The sequence below is a fragment of the Microtus pennsylvanicus genome, chromosome 5 (assembly GCF_037038515.1).
Source record: "Microtus pennsylvanicus isolate mMicPen1 chromosome 5, mMicPen1.hap1, whole genome shotgun sequence".
In the NCBI taxonomy this organism is placed as follows: domain Eukaryota; kingdom Metazoa; phylum Chordata; class Mammalia; order Rodentia; family Cricetidae; genus Microtus; species Microtus pennsylvanicus.
Genome location: NC_134583.1, coordinates 138976619 through 139004567, shown reverse-complemented (window position 1 = coordinate 139004567; position 27949 = coordinate 138976619). Strand labels below are relative to the sequence as shown.

The 27949-nt window shown below is 44.0% G+C and overlaps 1 protein-coding gene across 2 annotated transcripts in view; it reads right to left on the bottom strand.

Moving 5' to 3' along the window:
- Positions 1 to 27949, bottom strand: part of Grk5 (G protein-coupled receptor kinase 5) — a 206795-nt gene that overhangs the window by 57572 nt on the left and 121274 nt on the right. For both annotated transcript variants that reach the window (XM_075974572.1, XM_075974573.1), the window contains 2 exons: positions 17191 to 17303; positions 3187 to 3264 (listed from right to left, as the gene is read on the bottom strand). In XM_075974572.1, the coding sequence (XP_075830687.1) occupies positions 3187 to 3264; positions 17191 to 17303 (191 nt within the window). The remainder of the gene's footprint in view (positions 1 to 3186; positions 3265 to 17190; positions 17304 to 27949) is intronic.

Here is a 27949-nt window from a genome sequence, read left to right as displayed (position 1 = left end):
TGATTTTCATCTGGGCTCTAGAACATTTTACGCAGTATTGACTTGTATCATCCAGCTTATCATCCAATTGAGGTCCTGAGATCCCCACCTTGAGGCACAGAAGACACAACAAAAAGGTAGGGTACTCAGAGCAATGGACTGGCCAGTGGCAAAGGAGGCCTTGGACAGTGGAAGGCATGAGAACCAGGAAAAGGCAGACACAAGGGTAGCAGAGATGGAGCAGAGAGTGGTACATTCTTTAAACAGCAAGGACAAAGACCAACAGGGCCTGCACATCAAGATGGGCCTGGAAAGTCGTAGGGCTGGAGCTAGTATGGCTGTAGAAAAGTAACAGGGAAAAGTAAGTTAGCCCAAAAGGTGTGACCATGACAGCCCTTGGATAAGTCTTCTTGCTCTGTAGCCCAAGAGTGCCAATAGGCCATAAAACGGAAAAGTTGGTAAACAAAGTTTAGAAAACTCTTTATCAATAGGTAAACAGGTTTCCTCATTTCAGGCCTTCTCAGAGCTTTTGATAAGTTCCCGAGTCACTAGCCATGAGAGATCTGCAGTGTAACACTTTCTACACGGTACTGATCACAGGGTCTCTGAACTAGTCAGTTGTGGGTGAGGGGGAGATGGTACTTGGTGTGCATCCTGAAGAAAGGCCTATGATGAGGATAATTTAGTTTGGGAGCATTGGCTCTGCAGCTTCCGTGAAGCCATCAGCGTCTAGTTCAGGTCCTCACCCAGTCCTTTGCTTCCCCTGTACCTGGGCCTCTGCATTGCTGAGAAGTGAAGCAGGCTTTTGAGAAAGTTCCTCCAGGAAAAGCTAATAAGCAGTTCAAAATTTATTGTAGGAAAACACTCAACCCAGGGGATGGCCTCCCCCAAGCCCCTGGACTGCAGCAGATGGTGTGGTTTAAATTTCAGAAATTGAGGAGTACTTAGGAAAAACAAATGTTGGCAGGCACCAAGGCACTTATAAAACCATCTGAGCTGATGAGGGAATCCAGGCCTCATGCCTCTAGAAGATGCGACAACATGAACAGAGGTGAGGAACCCGAATACTAAGATGAGGGTCTTCTGACAGAGGCTCTGGACTGGAGAAAAAGAAGGGGCAGCAAAGAGAGAGAGGGGATCAGGCCCAGTGCTTTCTGACACCCTACACTGAGACAGACCACAGAGCCTACTCCCTTTGAGGCAAAGGAAACTCTCTACTTCCACCAGATGATGGGGGGGGTACTGAACGGGAGGAATAGTAAATGGTGCTTCTTGGCCTTGCCACGTTCTAGCTGTGTGACCTGGGATGCGACAGCTGGCAACTCTCCCTTTCTTCAGCTATAGGGTGGAATATCAATAGTAATATAATAAAAAGGACTCTGAGTTAGTGCTTGATACAGCAAGTGAACATTTTCAGCTGCCATTGTTTTGGGCAGACACATGTAGGTGGCAGCTTCAATGGTGGCACAGATGAAGAGTAGGGCCAGACCTAGTACACTTGTGGTAGGAAGGTGGTAAAGAGTCCATGGGTGGTAGCATGAGTTCTGAGGTCTGCAGGCCCTGGCTGCCTGTATGTGTGCATAGTAGGATTTCGGTCAGGGAGCTGTCGTCACCATCATCCCTCGGCATATTCCCTCCCCTTAGGAACACTGCCTCTAGACGTGAATCATCTATGCACATTCAGAGTGCTTGCTGTGCTTTACATGGAAGCTAGACCAGAAATGCAGTCACCTTCAGCTGCTTCATATGCCATGACTGTGAGTCAAGAGGATGAACCACTTGCATGTTGGCATGGATAGCATGCTATACAATGGCTCACAGATGAAGGGAGCAGCCATATTGTGGGGTCATACACTGACCAGAGCAAGCTGGGCAGTTTTTGCTTTGAGAGATATTTTACCAGCATTAATTCTGCTAGTTTTATAAAGAATTAGTGATGTCTGCAGGTCCCATAAACAGAAGTGTGTGGCTAGGATGGAAGCAGAGTGAGGAAGAGCCAGGGCAGAAGAAAGAAAATGAGATCTGTAAAATGTCAGAGGCAGCCACTCAGTAGGTATGTGGAGTAGCAGAATGATACGAGTCACACATTTGGCTATGACACTGCCCTCGGCATGGAAAGGACATGCCATGCCAACTGTAGTCATTGATGAACACGCGTGCTTGAGAACAAGTACTAAGTATTGGGAGAGAATGGGGCAAGGACTTTGGTCCTGCAAGTGTGGTGATCTGATCTATCATTAACTTGGGACATTAATCAAGAAACTGTGCCCAATGTCTACTGGACTGAACAAGACAATCATTGGCCCTAAGGGGTAAGGAGCTGTTCACAATGACACCACACTTGACCAAAAGGGAGGCTACTTTTCAAAAAAGAAATCAAAAATTGGTTATAATTGCACATGTCTATAATCTTACCAAATAGGATGCTGAGGCAGGAAGATTAAATATTTGAGGGGCTGGTGAGGTGGCTCAGTGTGTAAAGTCACTTGCCACCATGACTGATGACCTGGGTTTGAGCCGCAGGTCCCACATGGTGGAATTTCACTGACTGATGAAATTCTCCTCTAATCTCTGTGCATGTCATAACATACGCGTGCATGCATGCATGTGTGCACGTGCACACACAAAATGCAAATTTAAAAAATGTTTGAGGTTAGACTACACAGTAAGTTCTTGGCCAGCATGAAATAGTGAGATTTTGTCTCGAAAAAGAAAAAAAAAAACGGTGGTAGAGATATTTAGGGCGGGGGAGTAGATGTTTCTGGGGTCCACTCAGCTAAAGCAGCTTAACCAAATAGGTAGAACAGCTATGACCAGACCATTAAATGGGTCAAGACAGTGTCCCGCATCACCACCAGCTCACCAAATGAGTTTTTTAAAGATTGCTTACAGAACCATGGGTGAGGGTATCTTTCCTTCTCCCATCTGTGAGCTTCCAACACCAATTTTGGTGAGACTCACCTTCCTATCTAAATCTGTGGGCTGTGGGCAGTGGGCAGTAAGAGGACCCTTACATGAAACCAGGTTTCCTACCCTATGCCAGGTCTATCCTGGACCACCCCCTTCTGAATCTATGTGGCTGAGGCATAATCTGGGTGGAGACGGCAAACGACCAGAGGCAGCCACCCTTCCTGTGTGTCAGGGTTGCACACATTCCTAGACAGAGCTCCCCAGTCCTCCCAATGAGAAGTCTGGGAGGACTCTTACCTTTGGAGTGAGATACTTGGTCATTATTTCCTTCCCCTTCTCTCCAAGTTTTTCATCTGGAGTAACTTCATACTCTGCCTAAAACAAAAGGAAAACAGAATTACTGAAGTTGGAATAATTATGGTGCCTTTAACCTCTTGATCAGGAACCACCTGACCAATCCCCTCTTTCTACAGAATAGGTAACTGTAGCACACAGAAAGAGGAAAACCTGGACAGGGAGCTCAAAGTACAATAAAGAAAAAAACACTCTACCCTCCATAGTTATTGATCCAGTCAACCATGAACTGAAACCTCTGAAACTGTGAGTCCAATAGTTTTCTGCCACAAAATTGATTTTTCTAATAGAAAATATAAACAGAAGTTTGACCAAAGAGAAACAGTGATTTTTCTAGATGTTCTTACTACAACCTTAAAAGAAACAGGTAATATGACAAGGGAACAGTAACTGTTATTTATTTATTTTTAAGGGAAAATGGGTTTACAACTTTAAGAATATAGTATAGCAATTCTCAACCTGTGGGTCACAACCCCTCTCGGGTTGCATATCAGAAATTTACATTAAGGGCTTTCTTTTGATTTTTGAAACAGGGTTTCACTGTGCATCCCTGGTTGTCCTGGAAATCACTCTGTAGACTAGGCTGGTCTCGAATTCACAGAGATATGCCTGCCTCTGCCTCCCAAGTGCTGGGATTAAAGGTGTGTGTCACCACCACCTGGCCACATTACAATTCTTAATAGTAGGAAAATTATAGTTATGAATTAGCAGTAAACCATATTTATGGTTGGAGGTCACCACATGAGAAACTGCATTAAACAGTCTCAGCATTAGGAAAATTGAGAACCACTGGTATAGTCCATCATAGTCGGAAGGCCATGGTTGAGTTCATGGTGGCAGGAATGGGGACCCAGGCTAGTCACATTTTGTTAGATAAGGAAGTAGAACACTCAAGCAGAAAACAGATTTGGGCTATAACATGTAAGGCTTGCCACTAGAGTAACATGTCAGCCATGGGGCCTAACTGCTATGTCCCAAAGGTTCTACAGCCACCACAAACAGAATCACTATTCTAGGGACTAAGTGTTCAAACAGGAGACAGTGGAAATATTCGATACTCAAACCAAAACATTCTGTCCTTGGCCCCCATAGGCTCACAGTTATCTCGTAATGCAAAATCTATCAAACCCAACTTTAGTTTTTATGGTTCTGAGAATGTTCAAAAGTCCAAAATCTTTTCTGAGACCCCTGAAACCAAAAACATACTCTCAGTTGTGATTCCTATAAAAAAAATTAAAAAGTTACATTCTTCTAATATATAGTGGTAGAATAAGCATTCCCATTCCAAAAGAACTGGAGAAAAGCAAGCCTGAACCAAAGCAAGCCTGAAATGCAGCACAGCAAACACCAAACCCTGTAGTTTCGTGCCCAGCATCAGACTTGGCCAGTACCACCCCTACAGTCCTGTCAACTACAATACACATGAATTCCCTGCAGGGACTGTGAACTGTCAGACATTTCTTGGTCTCATTGGATTTTTCCTGGAAGCTTAGTACAAGCCTCCATGACACTGTAGCTCTTGCATTCAGGCTGCCTGTGAAGTTAGCACTATGTGGATGGTGCTATCAAGTTCTATGGCCAGCTCGAGATGTATCCAGGACCCCTTTTATTTCAGCTGCACTGGGTCTCTGCATGTCTACTCAGATACTCTTGGGAAGCATAGTAAATTGCCTTTGAAACATTAGTCTCAGGCATTCCCCCTCCACATACACAAACACCCCCACATTCTACTTTCAAATCAATTTCCATTTTTATGACCTGGAGCCTTCTATGACTAAGGTCTTACCCTCGAGACCCCTGTCCTATTGTTCCTGTGCTCCATGATGCTAATCTCTAGCAATTAAACCTACTTTTATCCTTGGCTTTTTCTGTGCCTACCCTGTCTACAATTTAAGTATGCCCACATTCTTTTCTTCACAAAATTCAACATTTTTCCTATCTTTCTGTTCTACTTTTTGCTATGGAATAATGAATGCTCTTGTACCCTGTAAAGATTTGTCACTTGTATGGGTTTAATAAAACACTGATTAGCCAATAGTCAGGCAGGAAATATAGGTGAGGTGACCAGACTAGGAGAATTCTGAGAAGAGGAAAGCCAGACACAGTTGTCACTCAAACACAGAGGAAGCAAGATGAGAATGCTGCACAAAAGGTACCAAGCCATATGGCTAAACAAAGACAAGAATTAAGGGTTAATTTAAGATGCAAGAGCTAAAGAGAAATATGCCTGAGTCATTGGTCAGTGTTGCAATTAATATAGTTTCTGTGTAATGCTGGGTGTCCGGGAAATGAAAATGCAATCTCTGTTAGCAACTTTTTGCTCAGAATTTTTTCTATAAATTAAACTAAAAGGAGAAAGCAAAAACCAGGCCACAGCCCAACTACACTGTCATGAATTGGTCCATTACTTTAGGATTTAATCTCAGACATACGTAAAATGTAGCCAGATCCTTTGTAATATGAGTGACCTCTAGCCCAATTTCCCAGAGAATTTGTTTCTCTCTGATACCTCCTGGGCCTAGCCTTTACTATCTACATTTTGACCAGCATTCTGAACTCCCACCAGAATGGCCCATTAAGCTCTACTTACAAAACTCTAGCCTGCAGCTCTAAATGCTTCCACATTCCTTCTGCCAACCAGTTCTGAAGGCCTACAAACCTCATGATTAGGTCTATCACAGTAAAAATCCACTTTCTTAGTACCATTTTTTTTGTTTTAATTGCTTTCTATGTTGCTATGACAAAATTCAGAAGCAAATTAAGAAAGGAAGAATCTATTCTAGCTTAGAGTTTTAAAGAATACTTTTCATTGTGGTGGGGAAGGCACAGAGAAGCTCATGGCAGGAAGAGTATGACATCACATCTTGACAGATCAGGAACCAGGGAGGCAGAGGGTGGCATTCTACACTCCTCAGTAGTGGAAAGCCACTAGCCCAGAGTCATGAAGTCAGAGGTGGCATGGCTGGGCTCTGACTTCCATACCCAGAACTCTTCCTTGGTATCATTAAGAAACTTAGGACTCCAGGTCACTGAACAATCCAGAAAATTTCAAGTTCTAAAGAAATCTTTTTTTTTTATTTATTTATTTATTAAAGATTTCTGTCTCTTCCCCACCACCTCTTCCCCACCACCGCTTCCCATTTCACTCCCCCTCCCCGAATCAAGTCCCCCTCCCTCGTCAGCCCAAAGAGTGATCAGGGTTCCCTGCCCTGTGGGAAGTCCAAGGACCACCCACCTCCATCCAGGTCTAGTAAGGTGAGCATCCAAACTGCCTAGGCTTTTAAAGAAATCTGAAAATCAAAGTTTTACATTTTCCATGAGCCAAGAAAGGCTCCTTCACTCATCCAATGCACTTGCTAAATGGATGAAAGGTCTCATGTGTAACAAGAAGCTTGAGTGAGTTTGCCTTTCTCATTTAGACAAAGCAACTAATTTCAGATGGGGTAAAACCACTTCAAAACCTACACCTGATAATCTGTCAGCCTCAACACCAAAGTACAGACCAAAAAGGCATAGGAAATGACCAATGCATACAGGTCTGCACTCTTCCAAGCATTAAGTGATATAGTAGCTACTAGTCCCTCCTTGCCAAATTGAAGGCAGCTCACAGCTCAGGATCTAAGTTCTGGATCCCTTATGCCTGCCAAAAGACCCTCCTGAAAATAAAAACAAACAAACAAAAACAAAACAAAAAAATAGGTCAGGAAGCCTGTGGAAGGGCCACAGAGGGAGCAGTACATTTTTATCCAAATCAAGTAAGTTCCCTTGCCTTGATGCCCCTCTTCTAATAAAAAGAGCCAAGAGTCACAACACTCCAATGTATAAACTCGAAACCTATGACCATTTGGGCTAAGGCTTGGCTGTTCTAAATGATATGCAACCTTTTATTTTATAGGCTACAACTGAGGCTCAGAGAAGCAAAGAACTTGCCCAAGTTCACATGGCCAACAGCAACAACGTAAGAACTGGCCCAGTAGGCCCTGATTCCCACTGTGTCATCAGGTCACAGCAGATTTCTCCTACAATCAATTCCTCCTCACTAGCAAAAGGAGATTTGGACTACTGAAACTTTCATGGTGTCTTGCTTTGACTGATGAATTTTTGAGATGCTTTAAGGAGAGGAGGTAGTTCTTTCTTCTTAATTCTTCCTGTTACTTTCTTTCCCTATATTCCCAACAATCCTCCCTAAAGTTCAGATGGGTACAGAGAGAGAGGGAGAGAGAGAGAGAGAGAGAGAGAGAGAGAGAGAGAGAGAGAGAGAGAGAGAGAGAGAGAGAAGGAGACAGACAGAGAGAGAGATTTTACATGGAGCACTGATGACAGACTTGCAGGAATAACTGTTCCCAATATACAGAGGAAAACACTGAGGTTCCAAGCTTCACATATTACAGAGCGGTTGCAACAAAGCTTCAACACTAAAGCCAGCCCCCCTTTTCCAGGGGGAGCAAAGAAGCACCCAGTATCCTGTGTTACTGGAAGCCTCACCCTGTGGTCTGGCACATGGACATAGCCAGACTGCTTTATAGGGCCAGGACCCTGGGCAAATGACTGACCACCATTTGTGGTAACTCAATCCCACTCTGAACACTGAATTTGCACTGTCCCAAAATACATCTATAAAGGCAAATTTATTTAACCAGACGGAGGTCTGGGGCTCACTGATCAGGCTCAGTGACCAGCTGAAAATATTATTGCTCTGGGTTCTAAAATCCATGTTTTAAGAAAAAGAAAATAACATCACATTCAGGTCAGCTGTCTCCCAGCTGAGGCCAGATGGATGCAAACTTCACCAGAAGGCAGCTGGGAGCACTTGGGGACAGGCCTTCCCACTCCTGGATCAAAAGACCTTTTTTTGACGAGACTGTCAGGCCACCACCACTTGAGAAGCGTTAGTTTTGGGAGGCAGAAAACCAACAGAAAGATGCCAGCTGGTTTTTCCACACTGATTAAGTCACCTAGAGTGACAGGCCTTGTCTCCAGAATGATCCAATGAGGACTGGAGCTTGTGGGGATGAGTAGTGAGAGGCCACTGAAAGAGAGAAGGAAGGTGCCATGATGGATGGGCCCAAGGCAGATCATATGACACAAGACTGGGACTAGCCCAGAAACAACCTCTCTGCCAATATCCCTGTCCAGTAGTGAGGAAAAGTTCTAATCAGTTTATACCAGCTCATACCAAAAATGGAAGCAGCAATAGAAGTCTGTGCCAAGAGCCTAGAAATTTCCAAAAATGGCAGGCAGATGATGACTTCAAAGAAGAGAAATAGCTATGCGCTGTGGTATAAACTCATAATTCCAGCACTTGGAGGTTGAGGCGGGGAATCTCAAGTCAGCCAAGTTTCAATAGGAAGACCCTATTTCATAATTCTAAAAGACAAGAAAGGAAAACCTAATGCAAGGAATGTCCTTTGAACTCCATCTGAAGATGACACCTTCCCACCAGAGTGGCTAGTAGGCCATGTTCCCTACCACAACAGAAGAGGTTCTAACCATCTTCTTTCCTGTCCACCCGAGTCCTTCCCACTGCTCATAAACAGTGTCTTTGGAGGCTATTTCTCCTTTCAGATTCACTCCAGGTAAAAATAAGGCAGGCAGTATTTGTGATTAATAAGAAACAAAGGATGGCCTTGGGGAGCAGGTGCTACCTTGTCACAAGAAGCAAAATACTCTACTGAGTTCAGTCAACAAAGGGTTAGTCATCTCTCTGTACTGCCAGAGAGCACCAACACCACTGGTCACCCAGCTTATAAACCTGCTAAGACTGCATCATTAATCTCAGAAAATGCTGGGAAAACAGGTCCTAGCAGGGAAAACCCCTTTCCCTCAGATGATTTTTTTTAAGGACCATGTTCAAAGGAACCACTCTGGATCAAGAGTAGCATGTAAGCTGGATATTGTGGCATATACCTTTAATTCTAGCATTTGAGGCACAGAGGCAGATTGATCTCTATGAGTTTGAGGCCATCCTGGTCTACAAATTGAGCTACAAACCAGCCAAGGCTATACAACTGAGACCTTGGCTTTAAGGGAAAAAAAGGTTATACTAGTTTCTGCTTCACCTCGGCAGACTTACTGTCTAGCACTGGCAGAAATATGAAGTCAGAAATGTCAAGAAACTTTGCTATCTCCGGCTTCCATAATTATTGATATGGTCAACTATTCCAAAGCCTGTGATGCAGGTCTGTACCACGCCTGGGCGGCAGTGCTACTCCAAGCAGACCTTTTTGGAGAAACCGCAAGATCCACCCACACTGGTCCTGGTTATTTGCATGTGCTGACTACAGAGACTGTTCCTCCAAGTCCTTTCCACCCAGTAGAGGGGGAGGACAGTGTGACCATAAAGTAGCTTTCTCAACTCCCTTCCACTTTGGCATCTCAGTCCCCAGACTTTCTTCTGAAGACCAAGCTCTCACAGATCAGCCTATTTTAGTGCCTTCCCTCATTCTAGCATGTCAGAACATGGGGACAGCACAAGGGAAGCATAGCAGCTAATCTCCTCACCTGTGTTAACTTTATAAACTTCCCTGCTATGAACAACATTCACACTTCAAATAAGTGTCCACTTCCTGGGACCCAGGTGATAGCCTGCAGCATGCCACAGGGGGTAGGGCCCAACCTGGCTTACTTTCTGCACTACAGCTACAATGCTGAGCCACTGCAAGAGGAACACCCTCAGAGGTGCAGGGTTAGATGGATCTGGCCTACTCCAAAAGCTGCACCTGCCTGTCATGTCTCTCACTGAACAGCCCAACCAGGCCCCTGGGTCAGAGATTCACTGTGTCATCTTGGCACAGCATATGAGATGGTACCATTGAGAGAAAGGAAGAACAGGCCCCTGTCTTTGTGAGGGTATAGACTAAAACTACCAGGAATGACCTTTAATGTCTGAGCTACGTTTTCCCTCCCTCTACTCCTCCCTGTTCCTCCCCACTTCACCTCCCCTCTGGATCCACTCCCTTTCTGTCTCCCACTAGAAAAGAACAGGCTCCTATGAGATAACAACTAAATGTGACAAAATAAAATATAATGAGATAAAGAAAAAAATCACATCAAGGCTGGACAAGGCAATCCAGGAGAAGAAAAAGCCTCAAGAGCAGGCACGAGAATCAGAGACCTACTCTAATATGCTGGTTCCTACTCTTAACAGCTCTCTGAACTTTTAGCTGGTGCTGCTTACTTCTTTAGGCATTTTCTTATTTGCTGATAGTTGATCTTTTCTTAACCCAAAAAGGTAAGCTCCCATGTGGTAAAGTGTTGTGGAATATTATTTTAACTGTATAAAGGTATGTTATATTTGTTTCTGCTGCTTCTATTAATGATGCAAAGACATGTTACATTTGTTTGATTAAATAAAATTAACCTGGGGTCAGGAGGCTGAGTCAACCAGCTGACAGGAAATGGTAAGGAATAACAAAATGTAGTGAAGGTCTTTAGTGGGGGCTGAGCAGAAGGAAGGCCCTTTTTTGGGAGACACAAGCAAGGAGAGAAGGTTAGCTATTTGCTATTCAGCCTCTCTGAGCTAGTGGAATTTCACCTCACCCTTTGAATTCTGAGTCTAAAGAAGGATAGAGATTTAGCAGTGGCTGAGGGAACAGAATTCCTGCCTGGCTGCAGCCCCATGTGGCCAAACTGTTGCTGGTAGCTGCAGAGTTGCAATTGCCAGCTGGGACAGTAGTTTCTTAAGGTTCAGCCACTGTAATGAACATAAAACAACAGTAAAGGACTTGCTTTTTCCATTCATTGTGCATCTCCCAACTGGAGAAAACAGCCTCACTTATAGGAGATATCTGATAAATACATGCCAAGCAAACCTGGCTCAGTATCCACCAACCTTCCCTCATACCCCAAGAAGAGACTAGCAAACATTCCTACCTCCTCCATCCAGTCAAAATGAAAGAAAAAAATAATAATTTCACATGAGAAGTTATGTTGGCACTAGAAAACTCAGCAAAGTCCTTAAATATAAAAGATGGATCTGGAGGCTAATTATGACAACAGGTGGCAATGAAAGGGACTTGCTAATTCCCAACTAAAAGTACCAAGGCTTCAGATCAGCAGTTGGTGCTCTGTCAAGGTGTATATAGAGCATTTGACTTGTTAATGCAAGAGACAGACTCTCATTTCCTTTCTAATAAACAGCTCTGGATACTGGCACCGTAAGAAGGGAAGGACTGCACAAGCAGAAACTGGGCATCCATTGAGTTTTATTTTTTCCCTTTTTGTGGACTAGATACACCTAACATAGTATATGGCTGGAAAATTCCACCAGCTCCTCAGTTCAGCCTGATCCTGCTCTGCCTCACCAACTCTTCAGACAGGTCTCAAGGCTGCTGCCACCTCATCTTTTCCAGCAGCCTTGGTCCTGGACTCGCAAACTATGGTCATCACTGCTGCTCCAGCTGCCTCTATCTGCTGGGCAAAGCAGCCCCCACAGACCAAAGCTTTATGTTTCAGCTGTACAGTGACAATTTCTGGTTTTCCATTCCCAGCCCAAGCGTTTCTCATAAGCCCCAGATCTAGATACTTATCTTCATATGTATGTCTTATTAAAGGCTCGGAATATGAAAAGAAATTCTTGATCTTCTCTCAGCACGAGCTCCCCACAGCCTTAGTCTTGCTTCATTCTCCCAGTTGCTTGGAAGCTGGCTAATACTGTCAATTTGACATGATTTATAATCATGAAAGATATAAGCATGCCCATGAGGAGCAATCTAGATAAAGGTCACTGAAGTGAGAAGACTTACCCTACTATGAATGGTTCCACTCATGTCCTCCAACTGTAGAAGGAAGGAAGGAAGGGAGGGAGGGAGGGAGGGAGGGAGGGAGGGAGGGAGGGAGGGAGGGAGGGAGGGAGGGAGGGAGGAAGGAAATGGGACTGGAGATATGCTCAGAGGTTAGGAGCACTGGCTCTGCTATTCCAGAGTACCTAAGTTCAATTCTCAGTACCCACTATATGACTGTTCACAACTGTCTGTAACTCCAGCCTCAGGGGATCCAATACTGTCTTCTGGTCTTCAAGAGTACCAGGCATGTACATGGTATACAGATATTCATGCAGGCACAAATAAAACTTCTTGAGTAAGAAAGCCATTTTTTAGAAGGAGGAGGAAGAGGCAGAGGCAATGGCAACCTTTATTCATCACTCCTTGCTTCCTGACTATGGATGCCTCAAGTTCTTGACATCAAGACTTCCCCACCATGATGAACAAAAATAAATCCCTGTTTCCTTAAACTGCTTTGGTCAGTTATTCTGTTGACTAACAGAGAAAACATCTTCAACAATTCTATCTCATCTCCAGTCCATCAGGGAACTCTGGAAATACATGCCCCCTAAGCTTAATCCAACCACCTGTCACTACTGTTTTCACTGTGGCTTTCACCTGGGTTGCTATGAACTGGCTCTACCAGATTTACCTATACCCACCTAGATCATATCATGACACCTACTGCTTTGCTAAAATCCCCCTTTGTTTCCTGAGCTTCATGCAACATAAAAGCCAAAGTCCTTCAGAGGCATAAGGTCTTGCATGATCAATGCTTCTCCTACTCCCTGTGCTTCCTCAACCATGAACACTCTTGCCAACAAGCCTTCTCACAGCAGGTTCCCTTTCTGAAATGCCCTTTCACTATCTCCTAGCTCCAACTGCTTCTAATCTTCAATCATATGTTACCTTTGCAAGATTACCCATGCTTACCACTCTTCTCAACACTACAACCAGGCCTCCTTTACCTTACTCCCAATACTGTAATCTGTTCTGATTATTTTTTCCACCCCAATTACCACTTTCTAGGACTTAAAAATCACTGTCCTCCTGTGCTTATGGCACAGGGCACATCCTTTCCTGGCTAGAAGGTAACATCACAAGTGTAGACATTTTAGGCTATTCTATCAACTTGTCCCAAATGCCTAGAACTCTACCCAGCAAAGAGTATTTTTGTTATATGAATGAAATGCTAAAGACTAGTGAGGAGCTTGGTACTAGGGCTTCTCATCCTGGCTCAAGTGAAAGCTTTGTTGTAGGTCACAGTGTCTGAGTCCCTAAAAAAAGGCAAATGAGGCCAAAGTGAGGACTTTCCAAAACATAGTCCAGGTGACTGCAGTAGGTGGGTACACACAGAGGGCCCTGGTTAATTCCTGACCAGTGGTCTTCAGGTTTGAATGCCATAACCAAAGATCCTGGAAAAGAGGAGTCCCTCACACAGAGAGGTTAATGCCTGCCCACAGTTTCACAAGAGCTAGATCCAGAATCCTATCTCTGGATCCAGCAATTTCTGTTACTAACCATCTGCCAGTACAGTGTAATAACGTGTGTACATAGGAAGCAAGGACTCGGAGAAGAGGGGAAATGAGGTGGGAAAGGTTCTAACAGGGCCAGGAGAATAAGCAGGCACCTGCCAGGGAAATGAGATCATGGAGTGGCGTCGCAGAAAGAGGGGGTTCAGACAGTCAGGTCCAGGAAACTTAACTTAGTCTAGCAAGTCAGAGCTCCAACAAGCAAATACTTGGGCAGAACCAGAAGTGGAAAAAACATCTGGTGAAGGCTGGGAATTAAAGGGAAAGCAAAGGTTTGCTGGTGGCAAATCTGGTAAGCCATCCTCAGAGCCTGGGTATTAGCTTGACATCAATACTTCCCAACCCCAGATACACAATAAAGTCCCTGGAGATTTGAAAAACACTACTACCTGCTAGAAATGATGTTTTATCTGGTTACAATAAGCACATCTAGTGTCAAGTTGTGGTTCCCAAATGTCACTTTCCAGGCAAAGGAACCACGCTTCTTGGTATAGTACAAGACGGATCCAGAATTTTGTCACTGCAGGCAGCAAGGGGGCTGTTAGTGAATCCTGGGTTCCACAAGTGCTCCAAGGGAGGTTCCCACTGGCCAACAGTGAGTCCAGGAGGAAATAAGGAAAAGAACTTCAGCGCACTGGGACACATACCACACAGTTAAAGCCATGAATCTCATACATTACTATTGATGGTGTTAGGGAGCCAATTTCCAAATTGGCTCTTGATTTGCTGTGTTTTGGGAAGAGTGTATGTATATGTATAAGCATATGAAGGCTAAAAGTCAATTTCGGGTGTTGTTCCTCAGGTATTTTTCACCTTGATTTTTGAGAATGTATGTCACTGAATTTCATACTCACCAAATAGATTAGGCTAACGGGTAGTGTCCCCAGCATTTTGCCTCTCCAGCATTGTGATTATAAGAGCACACCAGCTTTTTTTTTTTTTTGGTAGGTGGCAGATCTTCATGTTACCAACTGAGCTATCTCCCAAACCCAAACTGGGCGTCTTGAAACATAAACATAGGAAAATCTTTCAATCAGTTTCTATTTGAACTTTACTGTTAGATAGCCGTAGAAGAAGCAAAGAAAGTGCTCCAGTTAGCATGAAGAAGAGTAAAATTAGAATGCTGCCATGTCGTAAATCTTCACCCCTCAACAGATTTAGGTGTTGAATATTGCTGTCTCATAAAGCAAGATGAACAGATAACTTATACTCCCCGCTGGAAGGACTTAAGACTACTCTGAGCAATCAGGTACAAACATGAACACACAAATACACACATAAGAAATCTACAAGGAATACTGAGGGCCCAGTAAGTAAGCAGCTGCTGGAGTAATAGTTCCTCTACTCTAGAAGAACAGACCCATCACAGAAGGTGCTGATGGGGGAGCCTGGAGCGAAGAGAAAAACCAAATGATATAAACCCAGGTCAGTTCTACAGATAGCAAAACACAAACTCATAAAGTGTACAAGAGAATCAGAAATTTTTACACTCATATTTAATGATAATAAAGAAAATTTTAGTTATAATAACAGTATTATGGTGGGTTTTTTCCTTCTTTCTCTCTCTTTTTCTCTTTCTTTTTGTTTTTTTCGAGACAGGTTTTCTCTGTATAACAGCCCTAGCTGTCCTGGAACTAGCTCTGTAGACCAGGGTGGCCTCAAACTCACAGAGATCCTCCTGCCTCTGCCTCCTGAGTGCTGGGATTAAAGGCATGCACCATCACCTCCCAGCTTTTTATTTTTTCCTGTATGTGTTGTTTTTATGCATTGCTGGGGATGGAACCCGGGTCTTTTTGTATATACTAGGTCAGAGCTCTAACACTGAACCACATCCTAAACTGTTGTGGTTTGAATAAGAATGGCTACCATAGGCTCATATATTTGAATGCTTGGTCATTAGGGAGTGGCACTACCTGGGGGAAGATTAGGACATGTGGCCTTTGTTGGAGGAAGTGTGTCTCGTGTGTGTGTGTGTGTGTGTGTGTGTGTGTGTGTGTGTGCTCGTGCGCGCACATGCGCGCGCTTGCCTCTCTCTCAGGATGTAGCTCTCAACTACATTTCAGCACCTACCTGCATGCTGCCATGCTTCCCTTCCCACCATGATAATAATGGACTAAATATCTGAAATTGTAAGAAAGCCCCCAGTTAAATGCTTTCTCTTACAAAAGTAGTCATGGTCATGGTGTCTCTTCCCACAATAGAACACTAACTAAGACATAAACCCTAAGTCATGTTTTTGGTTTTATTTTGCTTTAAAGAGCCCTTACTCTTTAACGATGCATACTAAAAACTCCACAGATGAAACAATTTTGATAGTTGATAATTGTTATAAGCCACCACTGAGGGGAGGGTGGAAGTCTGGGCCAATACTGTTGAAGTGCGGAGAGAGGCACATGAGGATGCATTACATTATACAGCTGACTTTTACTTTTTAGTAGACTGAACATTCCATAATAAGTTTAAAAAAAAACAGGCTCTACTCTCAGAGATTCAAATTTATTAGTCTGGGTTTCAGCTTGGGCACTGGTAGTTTTTAAGGCTCCCATGTGTTTTTAATCTCCAGTCATGATTGAGAACTAGCTTGATCATTCAAGTGAAAGATGCTAGGGCCTGTGTCAGGACCAGGACTGAGGCAGAAGCCACTGCCTGAAAAGGGATCAAGAGGTCAAGAAGCTGAGCACATGGTCCCTGAACATGGGCAAAGAATGAGAAAGGCAGATGAATTAAGGCCACTGCAAAGACTTCAGCTTCCAGTAACTGGGGAGCCAGGTACATTCTTGGGGCTGAGAGTTTGGAGGACCTGGGAGAAATGGTTCCATGTGTTGGGTATGTTGACTTGGTAGAGGTGGTGGAACTTCAATGGAGAATGTCTACCCTAGTTGCTTTGCTTATTGGTTTAGAGACAATAGGGAAACTCTGAAGAGACATAAAAACTTGAGCCCTGTGGGGAAGCAGCCTAAACAGAGATAGAAGCCATGTGAGTCTCTAAGAAACAATAGTATCTCGGTTCTGTCCTTGACAGGAAAACCAAGCTTACCCCACTCCCTTCACAGGGGTTCCCTATTGCTTTATCCAGCCACCTAAAGTCCCTAATCTCCATCCCCAGATAGAAATCCAAAGGGTAGTTGTCTAGGCGATGGACTTAGGGGTCTTGAACATCCTGATCAAAGGCGAATGAACTCCTGAAAATTTTCATAATCTCCTTTAAAACTTATGCTTTTGTTAAACAAATGAGATACAACACAGCTGAAGGAAGTCCTGGAAGCATCAGGCACAGCCACCTGATATAGTGAGTGCTGGCTGAAAACAGCCAATGGACACTCACTGAACAAGAGTTTACTGATGGTGTCTTTGTGTTCAGGAAGCTCTGCTGAATGGGGTGAACAAGAAACTCAAAAGCCAAAAGTTTGCATTTCCTGGAGAAATAGACAGTAAACTGATAGACAAAGATACTAGCTGTGTATTTTACATGAAGCATCTCAGCTGGAGGAAGGGCAACAGCATCCAAGAGCTACCTCAACATTAAGAACCTTCTCATGCAACAAGAGTTTAAGTACTTCTGGTTTCAAAACCATCAGGTTTATCTTTATTTCCTTCTGACAAAACCAACTGCTGATCACTGAAAATCCAAGGGCCACTTGGCAGGGACTTACCACTAAGTCCAGAAACTGAATGTAGCACTCCAGTCCAGGCCTGGTTTCACAGAACTGTCGAAAAAGCAGTCTCCCAATTGGTTGCTTGTCACATAGACTGCAGTAATCTCTGTCTGGAGACAAGAAAAGTGTGGTGAGACCGGGGAGCACTAGGCAGTTACTCTACAATTGTGTCAAGAACTCTGGATAGATGAGGCCAGATAATGGTGGATGTAAGCCATTATTTCATAGGATCTGGATGGGGGGACAGCAGTCTAAAACAGAGAGTGGTGCCAGGCCAACCTAGCTGTTTTTCAGTATTATGACTTCTATACAGAGACATGAGTGGTTCTGGCAATTATGGCTCTTCTCTGGCCAAACAACAAGAAAAAAAAGCCTGATTCTGGCGACTGGGTGAAGGTGTCAGGCTCATGGCCTATATGAATGCAGCTAGTACTCCCTCTTGCTCCGGAAGTCGGTGCCTACAACAGTGTCCGGGACCTTGCGTGGAAAGCGGCTGTGAGAATGGGGCTGAACCAGGAGGGCAGAAAACACGACAAGAAGCAGAGTTGTTCCCTGGTAATGTCCAGATCTCTGGATCAAACCATGCCTGCAGCCCACAGTAAATCTGAAAAACTGATTTCTTAGGGCAGTTTGAAAAAAAATCCTAAATTACTTATAATTCAAAGCATCCTAGTATATATACAATTTTGTACTGGGTTTTTTGCTTTTTTTTTTCTTCTATTTTTACCCAATTGGAGAAAAGCCTGCACTTTGAATGCTTCACATAAAAACTGCATTTCCCATATGAACAGGTATAGAAACAGGAAGTGATGAGCCTTCAGCCACTCAGCCACCAAGAGGGTCCTTAAGAAGAAACAAGGTGAACCACCCAACCCCAGCCAAGAGCTGGAGCGCTAGCACTGGATGTTTTATTATTTCAGTGGCTCACCCCATCCTCTCTTTGACCCTCTTTATTTTTCCTCCTATGAAAAACAAAGCACATATTTGGGGCTAGGACTAGAATTCTTTCCCAGAAATAACACTTAAGATTCTTTGAGCTTTCCCTAGGCAGAGGATGCTTGGGGAAATGACCACTGAGCCATGCTGTCCCAGACACTCCAACCTTCCAATCCGCAGCTGTCCCTCAAACTAAAAAAGCTTGGAAGCAACTTGGTGGAAAGGAAGGGCAGTGATGGAGCAAGGACAACCATTCACTAGCAAGGGAACCTATTATTAGCCCAGATGTAAGTCTTCTTATTCTACACCATCTTCTCTTCTAGGGAACATCCTCTCCCCAAGTCCGAAAAAATCCCCACCAAACCTTCTGGTTTTGGGAGGCTGGTGCTTCTCAAGTTCTGAAAATGGTTTGTGACTCAACCCCAGCAAATCAGAGTCACCTGTCTTCCAGCTATAATGACAGGTTCAAGAATGAGCAAATGCACCCAGGAGGTGGTAGCACACACCTTTAATCCCAGCACTCAGGAGGCAGAGACAGGCTAATCTGTGAGTTTGAGGTCAGTCTGGTATACAGAGCAAGTTCTAGGATAGCCAGGGCTACACATTGAGAAACCCTGTCTCGAGAGAAAAAGAGAAAGGAAGGGAGGGAGGGAGGGAGGAAGGAAGGAGAGAGAGTGTGCAAATGACACAGCCCAATCCAATCAGAACCTTCATACTCCCCACAATGATAATGATAAGGTCAAGCATGGGCACTTGACTCAGTAATAGCCAAATTGGAGGTCTATTTACTGGTTACAGCCATAGGTTCAGAAAGTGGCCCATGCCCTAGACCTAGCCACCAAGGTTAGGGCATGTGTCCTTAGCCCTGGAGCTGCTTCTAGAACTTCCTGGAAAAAGGCTTGCTTATCTCTAGAGTGCTGAGGACTTAAGACTGATGATAAGTTTTTTTTTAATTCCATGCCACTAAAGCCCTGCCTGAGGCCTGGGCATTCATATCTGACAGTAACTACAAAGAGTAGACATATATCCATCAAACTCTCTTCAAAGGCTTCTTGCTTCTCTGCACTAGAAGGTTCTTTTAATTTAAAGGTCACTTCTTTAATTCAGGGCAGAGTATGTGACCACTACAAGATGTCACAGAGCAGACTTGAAGAGATGGCCTAAAGAAAGGGATAGGAGCAAGGAAAAAAGGAACAAGTATCATCAAGTCATGTTGTGTAGGTGGATAAATTTATCTGGTGATAACTGTAGCTGTCTCAATTATCTATGTTCAAACACAGCACACCAAGCCTCTTCCCTCTCCATCTTTCCAGGCCAGCCTGACATTTGCCAAGACATCAACCAACAGAGGGTGCAACAAGACCAAAGGCCCTGTTCTCAGAACTTTCCCCTAGCAATACCTGACCCAGGCCTCTCACAATCTAAGGACACTATAGACAGAGGTACTGGCAGGAGCAGTCTCACATGTCACTCCAAGTAATCATGGGCCTGAATTTCTAGGCCTCAGAATGACCAGGTCCTGAGAGTCCCTTCACAGACTGGAGCCCTACTTGATTGCCAGTTTCACAAATGATTAGAAGTCTCAAGAAGGACTCCAAGGCCAACACTGAAGCTCAATTTTACCCAGTCCAAAGCTCTGCTTTTCTCCACCTCTGGTGGTAATTACTAGTCTAGTGTCTGTCTCCCTCCCTAAATCTAAGGCAAAAGTTGGTAAACTTTTGTAAAGACCAATAGTAAATATTTTAGCTTTTGAAGTCTATATTGTTGGGGTCATAGTTGTTCAATAATGGAGTTGCAACAAAAGTCCCCTTGGCACTGAATGAATTATCTATGGGTATGACTATGTCTAATAAAACTTTATTTACAAAATCAGGTAGAGGGCCACAATTTGATCACATTAATACATTTCCAGCCCTTGGGCCTCCAGCCCCTTTACAATGTAATGTGATACAGAACTGATTCCTGTGTCATAACTGCTTCCTTCCTAAATCCAGGGAATGTCTACTGTCTTGAAAAACCTAAGGAGGAGCTAATAAGTAATGAAAACATCCTTGAAACTTGAGCATATGACTAATAGTAAGGAAAGCAGGTATGAAGTCAGGAAAGCCAAGTCTATTCCAGCTGGAACCAAGACCCTCCAGAGTCTGGTAACCCCTAGAAAGAACATACATCAATACAAACACAGGAAAAACCATGAGATGCCACAATACTGCAATCAAATACAACTTAACACTCACATCAGCAGCAAACACAATATGGATGAAACCAAGGGTGACTGTGTGTGTCCAAAATCTGGAAGCAAAAGAAACACATGCACAGCTGATCCTATAAGTCTAAAACTCAAAAAAGACAAATCCACAGTGACCAAAATCAGAACAATGATGAGAAAGCAGGAAGTTCATGACAGAGGTGCATGAGAATGATTTGGGTATGGATAAAATGTTCCATGTCATGATTAAAGTGATTGCATAAAACGTCATTTAGTTATACACTTGAAATTGGTGACCTGCAGGTAAGCAGTAACATTTCAATAAAGATAACTAAAGGAAAGAAAAAGAAATTAGTCACACAACCTGAGTTCTCTGAGCTTGTTTCTTCGGCCACAAAATGAGAAAATCCTAACTGTGGCCTCACTTGAGGGCAGTGTTACTCCAAGCAAGGATATGCCTGCATCCTCCAGGAACTAGAGATCCCCAGGCTCATTCAGACTGACAGGAATTCCCAAGATGGAGCCCATCTGTATTTGAACATGCTGCTCCAGTGTGGAATAGTTCTTCCCTCCTAAAGGGAGAAATACTCTTAAATTTCTAGCCCAACATGTATGGAGACACATGTATATAAGTTTACACCACTCACACCTTCCCGTGTAAGCCTTTTAACACCTGACTGCCTAGTATTCATAGAATATGAGGTGTCTCATGAGCAAGCACCTGGATCCACACTATGTGAATTGGTTGTGAGGGTCTAAATATGTCTGTAGTTACCAGACAGCAGAATTACTACTACCAAGCTGGTCTCAATCTCAGAGATCCACATGCCTCTACCTCCCGAGTCCTGGGATTAAAGGTGCGAACCATCATAATAGGGCTTCTTTTCCTGAAATCGTAAAGGCTTAGCAGGAGACACACTTAGTGCTTCTGGTGCCTCCCTATTTTTTTTTTTAAAGGGGAACATTTTTGACAAAGAATGAAGCTGCAGCTGCATCTAGTTGAGCAGTGTCCCAGATAACACACAAGTTCTAGATTCAGTCATACCCAAAGTCATGTGTTCTACTGCTGGACTTTTTAGTTAGATAAACCAATGGATTCCCCTTTACCTTTAAGCTAATTTATTTTAGCTTTTACTTTATTACAACAAAAATGGGCTGACTAATAAGCCTTTCAGCCCTAAACAGTAAGTACTTAGATGACTCAAAATAAAAGCCTATGTACAAAATCTTTGCATGTTGAGTGATCTGTTACAGCAAGCTCCTGTACCACTCACAAGCAAGTACTGCTTCCTCCTCTATCACAAACCTGGATCTGCAGAGATTCCAGAAACTATTTATCCACTGCTGATCAGTTTAAAAGATCAGAAATATCTAAGCTTCGAATCCTTCTATTCCGGAGGCAAACAGGGCTGATTCCCGAGGTGAAAACTACTACGGAGCTAGTGATATATTGGGATCTGAGTGCTGCCTCTATCCTTTGGCTCACTGGTCCTCGGTCAGGTGTGGATATCTATGTCATGGCTGTCTTTCACAGCAGGAGGTTATGATAACAGTGTATACAGACCACAATGGCTGAGGCAGCTCCTCTGTAACAGGATTACCCAACTACTACAGAAATAATGCTGGCAGACATTAAGTGGCCCTGGGTACCTAGGTTGTCTTGGCTAAGTCCCTTTCTTGAGGCTCAGCTGCCCCATAGAACACCCAATCAGAGTTAACCTGCTGCCACCAGGGCTACCAGCAACACATAGGAGCACCCCGCCTAGTCCCAGCACACGGTCTGTCCTGTTCCAGGAAGATAGATGATAGAAATTATAGCTTTTACTGCTTTGAAAGCTCAGAAAGGTAAGTAAATGGAACCAATGAAAAGAGGCTTGACTTCCTGGTGACATGAAAGCAGGCTCTCAGGCAGAGTTACCTCTCTGTCCTTGAGCCACTGGGTCCAAATTCTGGGAGGGCTTGGCTCTATTACCAGCTTTGCTTGCAGTGAAACCCTCTCTCTGAAAGAAGCTACATTCTCAATAGCTCATGCCTGAGGTCAAAACTTACAACCCAGATAATTCCTTTAAGACTGAGAAAAAGGAATGATATTGATAGTGAAGATAAATAAATGTTGTCATTGTTTTCGTTCTTTTCCAGTTACATGAAATGGGAACATACTTTCTTAATTAAGACTCTGTGGTATGTGGGCACTTAGAGGGCAACCAGATCTCCCAACAGAAAGCAAGAACACAGGCATAGAGGACAGCAGGGCTCCCCTCTGATGGCCACAAGACCTGAGTGCAACCCAGTGGCTACCCAACACCCTCCTTGGCTCTGGGAGAGTTGTTGGCAACCCTTCTGGATCAAGCAAGGAACACCCATGGGTGGTGGCGTGGAGAGGAGTGACCATGGCTGAAACCTGCTTATAACTGTTTTCATTGTTGCCCCAGGCACTCCTTGAACTCGAGCCAAGGAAAATGTTCATTCCATTTCAGGAATAAGAGCAAGAATGAAATGTGGCTTCCTGAGGAAATGGAAATGCTAACACCGGAGCCCTCTGAAATGAAACCACATGTTATGGCAAATGAAGGGGGAGGGGCTCTAAAATGGATTCCTGCAGCCATTTCTCCTCCAGTTAGATACCCAAGTCAATGTACTTCATTTGATTTTGTTTCCCTAACACATCAGGTTATTGGCATGGAGATAAGTTCCTCATAGTCCCTACAGGGGAAACTCATGTGGAGAATGGATTAAAGTTCACAAGTCTCCATTCTGCCGTATGACAGGTATAATACAACAGAAAAGGTGATTTGAAATCAGCCTTCTCTCAGAAATTCTTGCCAAAACTAGAAAAAGTGGTCTGGCTTTTTCTCTGAGGAAAAATAGTCTATGATGTTGGAGAGGCATGATAACTTCCTGCAAAAGGGCAGTTCCTCGCAGTCTACTTCTTGAAAGGAACATGAAAAGGGAAAAATTTGGTAATTAGTCAGCAACAACTGAACAGGTTCTGATTACTTCAAAAACGATGTTTTATATAAATAAAAATGACACATTACATAAACACACTCTCACCGAAACTCATCTTCCTGTGACTCTCATTCCAGCCTCTAGTTTTACTAATGCCTGTGCTTGGCACATATCTTCAAAATATTATAAATATAAAGCCCAAGTTTTACAGGGTTGGTGGCACTTGGACAAGCCATGTGTCAAGATCAACAGCTTTTGGAGCAGGTGCGAACAGGCAAGGGAAGGAAGAATGCCTGCCTGTACAAGTACATCAGGAAGGTACCTGGAAATCCAGGAAGGGACTAGAGCTGATACTGACAGGAGTGTGGAGATACAGCGTACACACTGGGGCCTCTTTAAAATATCATAACCCCAGAGCCAGGCAGCGACCTCCTCCTCATTCTTAGAGTATAGAAAAGCAGAGAATAGGCCGGGCGGTGGTGGCGCACGCCTTTAATCCCAGCACTCGGGAGGCAGAGGCAGGCGGATCTCTGTGAGTTCGAGACCAGCCTGGTCTACAGAGCTAGTTCCAGGACAGGCTCCAAAGCCACAGAGAAACCCTGTCTCGAAAAACCAAAAAAAAAAAAAAAAAAAAAAAAAAAAAAAAAAAAAAAAAGAAAAGCAGAGAATATAGATATTTCCTCACAGTGGGAATGGGATGATGAGCTGGTAAATTAAGAGGTAGGGTGAGAGAAATGGGAGGAACAGCTCGGGATGATGGGCCCAGAATTCTAAGAAGAGCTCAATACAGAATCAAGTTCCAAATCTGATTTTCTTTCTTGCCAGTTTGTAAAGGAGAGGTTGTAAGCACTGGATTTGAACTGCTTTCCTCTACCCAAAAGTTTCTCAGTGACTGAAAGCCTCATTTCTGCAAACTACTCAGAGGACATGACACCTGGTGACAAACGAGTTACCTGGTGCATCAGTGCTGGCTCTTTGGAATGCTGGGTGCAAGTAGGACACACACAAATGCATGACCTGTGTTTGTTTCTACTTTTATAAATGTTAAAATTGTTACAGGTGGAGGTTAACAACACTTTGAAAATTCCAGCTGAAAAATCAGTGAAGAGCCTGGAAAGCAAAGATCTGTGACTGTCAGTTGTCCAAGTTTGCTCAAGAGGTGGGAAACTTGTAGTGCTCAGAACTATTTTACTTTGCAAGCCTGAAGCAGAACCTCCCAGCAATTTGGGACCAGGGCTGCCACAGAGCAACCAAGGACAGGGTGGCTTAGGGTGACTGCTGTTCTCTACCCTGGGGCCCTGCTGCAACCATCCTAGGGATACCATCCAGGTACAGGGGCATTCTTTCTATTGTTTTTGTTTGTTTACTTGTTTATTTTCTCTTCTTGAAACGCAATTTCTACTCAGACCTATACAGTTTTAGATTGCAATGCCCAGGCCACACCCAGGCAGACAACATCAGCACTGGGACAGAATGAATATTTTGTGAAAGTTTACCAACAGTATATTCCTATAAGATCTGGCTCACTATTGTGCACCTCAACAGTACACAGCCCAAACGGCAGCACAGGTGTCTATGTAAAATGAATGAGCAAACGAATGAAAGAAACAATCCTACTTCCAATCTCAGGCCATTTCCTCTGCACCCCTCCATGGTCAATCTGCTGGAAATAAGGTTCATTCCAGATGGTTAATTGTCACTAATATGCCTCCTATCCAACAGCAATGAAAGAGGTCCAAGTGGCTTGCTGGACTCTAGGTACCAGTCAGAGCTACTTGGACTCAGATAACTTTAGTCTGTGCATTGAGGGCAGACACCAATAGATGCTCAGGACTCTCTCTTAACTCAATGCAAAAAAAAAATGGTGCAGAGCCCCCAGGATCAAGGAGAAGTGGACCTGAGCCCAGCTGGCTTGACACTTTTTGAAGAGCACAGAGCTGGACCAGGGAACTGTACTTTGCCTCTGGCCCCACCTCTGACCCTATATGACCCTGGGTCCATCATCCATGAATTTTCCTGTTTTGATAGTGCCACAGGGAGGTTGTCTTGTTGGTGGATGTGACATCAGAACCCCTGAGATCTTTTTTTGTTTTGTTTTGTTTTTTGTTTTTTTTAAATATTTATTTATTTATTATGTATACAATGTTCTGTCTGTGCGTATGCCTGCAGGCCAGAAGAAGGCACCAGACTGCATTACAGATGGTTGTGAGCCACCATGTGGTTGCTGGGAATTGAACTCAGGACCTTTGGAAGAGCAGGCAATGCTCTTAACCACTGAGCCATCTCTCCAGCCCCATACCCCTGAGATCTTTAAGCTCATTCTGTTGCCCTCCTCCTACGTCTGTAAACATGAGCTTCAAGGTAATATTTTCTGATGACCTTGGGTGCTGAGAAGCCTCAGCTTTCTAAGCCCTGGAACAGATGGCTGTGGAGCCAAGGGTGGTTACTGCACTTCTTGGAGCATCATGTTTTTCTAAGCACTTCTGTTGCTCTAATATGACAACACCCTTCTGGCTACGCAAGCCTACTGGGGAAGAGTTTAGGCCAGGTGGGGCTCTAATTCTTCCAAAGTTGGGTCCACTTTGCCTTTCCAGGGCCCAGACTGGCTTCACCAGGAGAAATGAGCTAATAACACAAACTACAGGAAGGCCAGGCCAGAAAGTGGTGGAGGGCAGCCAACTAAATATCAGCCTCCACAAGCTAACTGAACTATCCTCCACACCCCTGACCAGGTGTCCCTACTTCTTCCTGGGCCACTGGCCAGCATATAGTGAGGCTAACAGCTACACAGCCAAAAGCTTGAGAAGAGAATGTCTGGGAAGGTGAAAGTAATGATGGTTTACCAAATGACCTGATGTCTCTGGGTTGGCAATTTTTCAGTCTTAAACATGATTTTCCTCAACATGATTCCCAATTGGACTCAGACAGCCTTAGCCTGTGCATTCAGGGCAGTCATTTCACCAATGGGAACCCAGAATTCTTTCTCAACCTGGTGCAAAGAAATGAGACTTAGCATGAAATTCAGTCTGCCCCTCAGCCCTCATTCTTGGAAGGTCAAACAGCACCTTCATGTACTGGCTAGACGAGCTAAGAGAATGATTGGGATGATCCTCTCCAGTCTTGCTACGGAAAACTGAACCTGACATTACCTCCTTGAATCTTCAGTTCTACAGAATGAACCACACGGGGTTGTGTAACTTATATTTTGCCTGATGCCTTTGGCTACTGTCCCTAGAAGCAGCCTCGCTCATCAGCCAAGCTAAAAGCCCTCTCTGTCTTACTATCTTCTCCCTGTAGTGCCTGGAACAGTCTACATTCTTATGAGATGACCAATATACGATTGATTAAAAAGCGGTAGCAGCCCAAAGAACAGTTACTCACCAGGATCCTGTTTATACTTCTTTTGTCCAAACAAATCTGGTATTCCTTTAAAGGGGGAGTCTTGTAGTCCCCAGTGTCCCAAAGTCAATGTTTGGCTTTAATGGGGTACTGGAATTGCATTTCCCAGCACATTCCTGTGCTGGGACCTACACGGAGGAGAGTCTTTAAGCCAACAGGACAGAAATATAAACAGGATTGGCCTACCTCAGAGCCAGCAGGGGACTAGGCTACCTCGCTTCTCACACAACCAAACACCTAGCACAGCCAGACATGGAGCATTTGCTGAGCCAGTAAATGAACAGATTAAGGTCTAATAATACAGGGCCAGACAATTGTGTGGCTGAGGAAGAAGATTGCCAGGAGTTCAAGGCCAGCCTGGATTACGTGATGAGTTTCAGGTCAGCTAGGGTACAGTATGAAGTCCTGCATTTAAAAAAAAAAGAAAGAAAGGAGGAGGAGGAGGAGAAGAAGGAAGAGGAGGAGGAGAAGGAGGAGGAGGAGGAGGAGGGGGAGGAGGAGGAGGAAGAGAAGTGAGGAGGAAGTTCTAGCTGAATTAATGCTTATCTAACACGTGTGAGGCCCTGGATACAATCCATAGTACCACATGATACAGGCATGATGGTACACACCTGTAATTCCAGCACTTGAGAAGTAGAATAGGAAATCAAAGCTCAGGATCACCTTCTGCTACACACCTAGTAAGTTTGAGTCCAGCCTAGGTGAAATGAAACCAAAGCAAAAGTAGCTATTGAATGGTTGCATGCTAATACATGTAATTCCAAATTTCTCCCTATGCTGTGCCAGGGTTAGGGTTCAGACTTATAGGAAAAACAGTCCCTCCTATATGAGCATCAGGCGAATAAGGCAAATCCTTTATTAAAACTTCAAGATCCGCAAGCAATCAGGATGTCTCCGAGTGTAAAGATACTTGCCACCAACTCTGACAACCTGAATCTGATTCCCAAGACCCATGCAGTAGGAGAGAACTGACTGCTGCAAGTGGCCCTCTGATCTTATACTTGTAGAGTGGCATATGCAAACCCCAAACCATAAATAAAATGTAATTTTAAAACTTGAAAAAATTCCAAGGGACTGGAAAGATGGCTCAGCAGTTAGGAGCACTAACTGCTCTTGCAAAGAATCCAGGTTTGGCTCCCATCACACATATGGAGTTTTACAACTACTCCAGTTCCAGGGGATACAGCTCCCTCTTCTAGCCTTTGCAGGGAACAGACATACACACAGTGTGCTTACATTCACACAGGCAAAAATCCCATACTC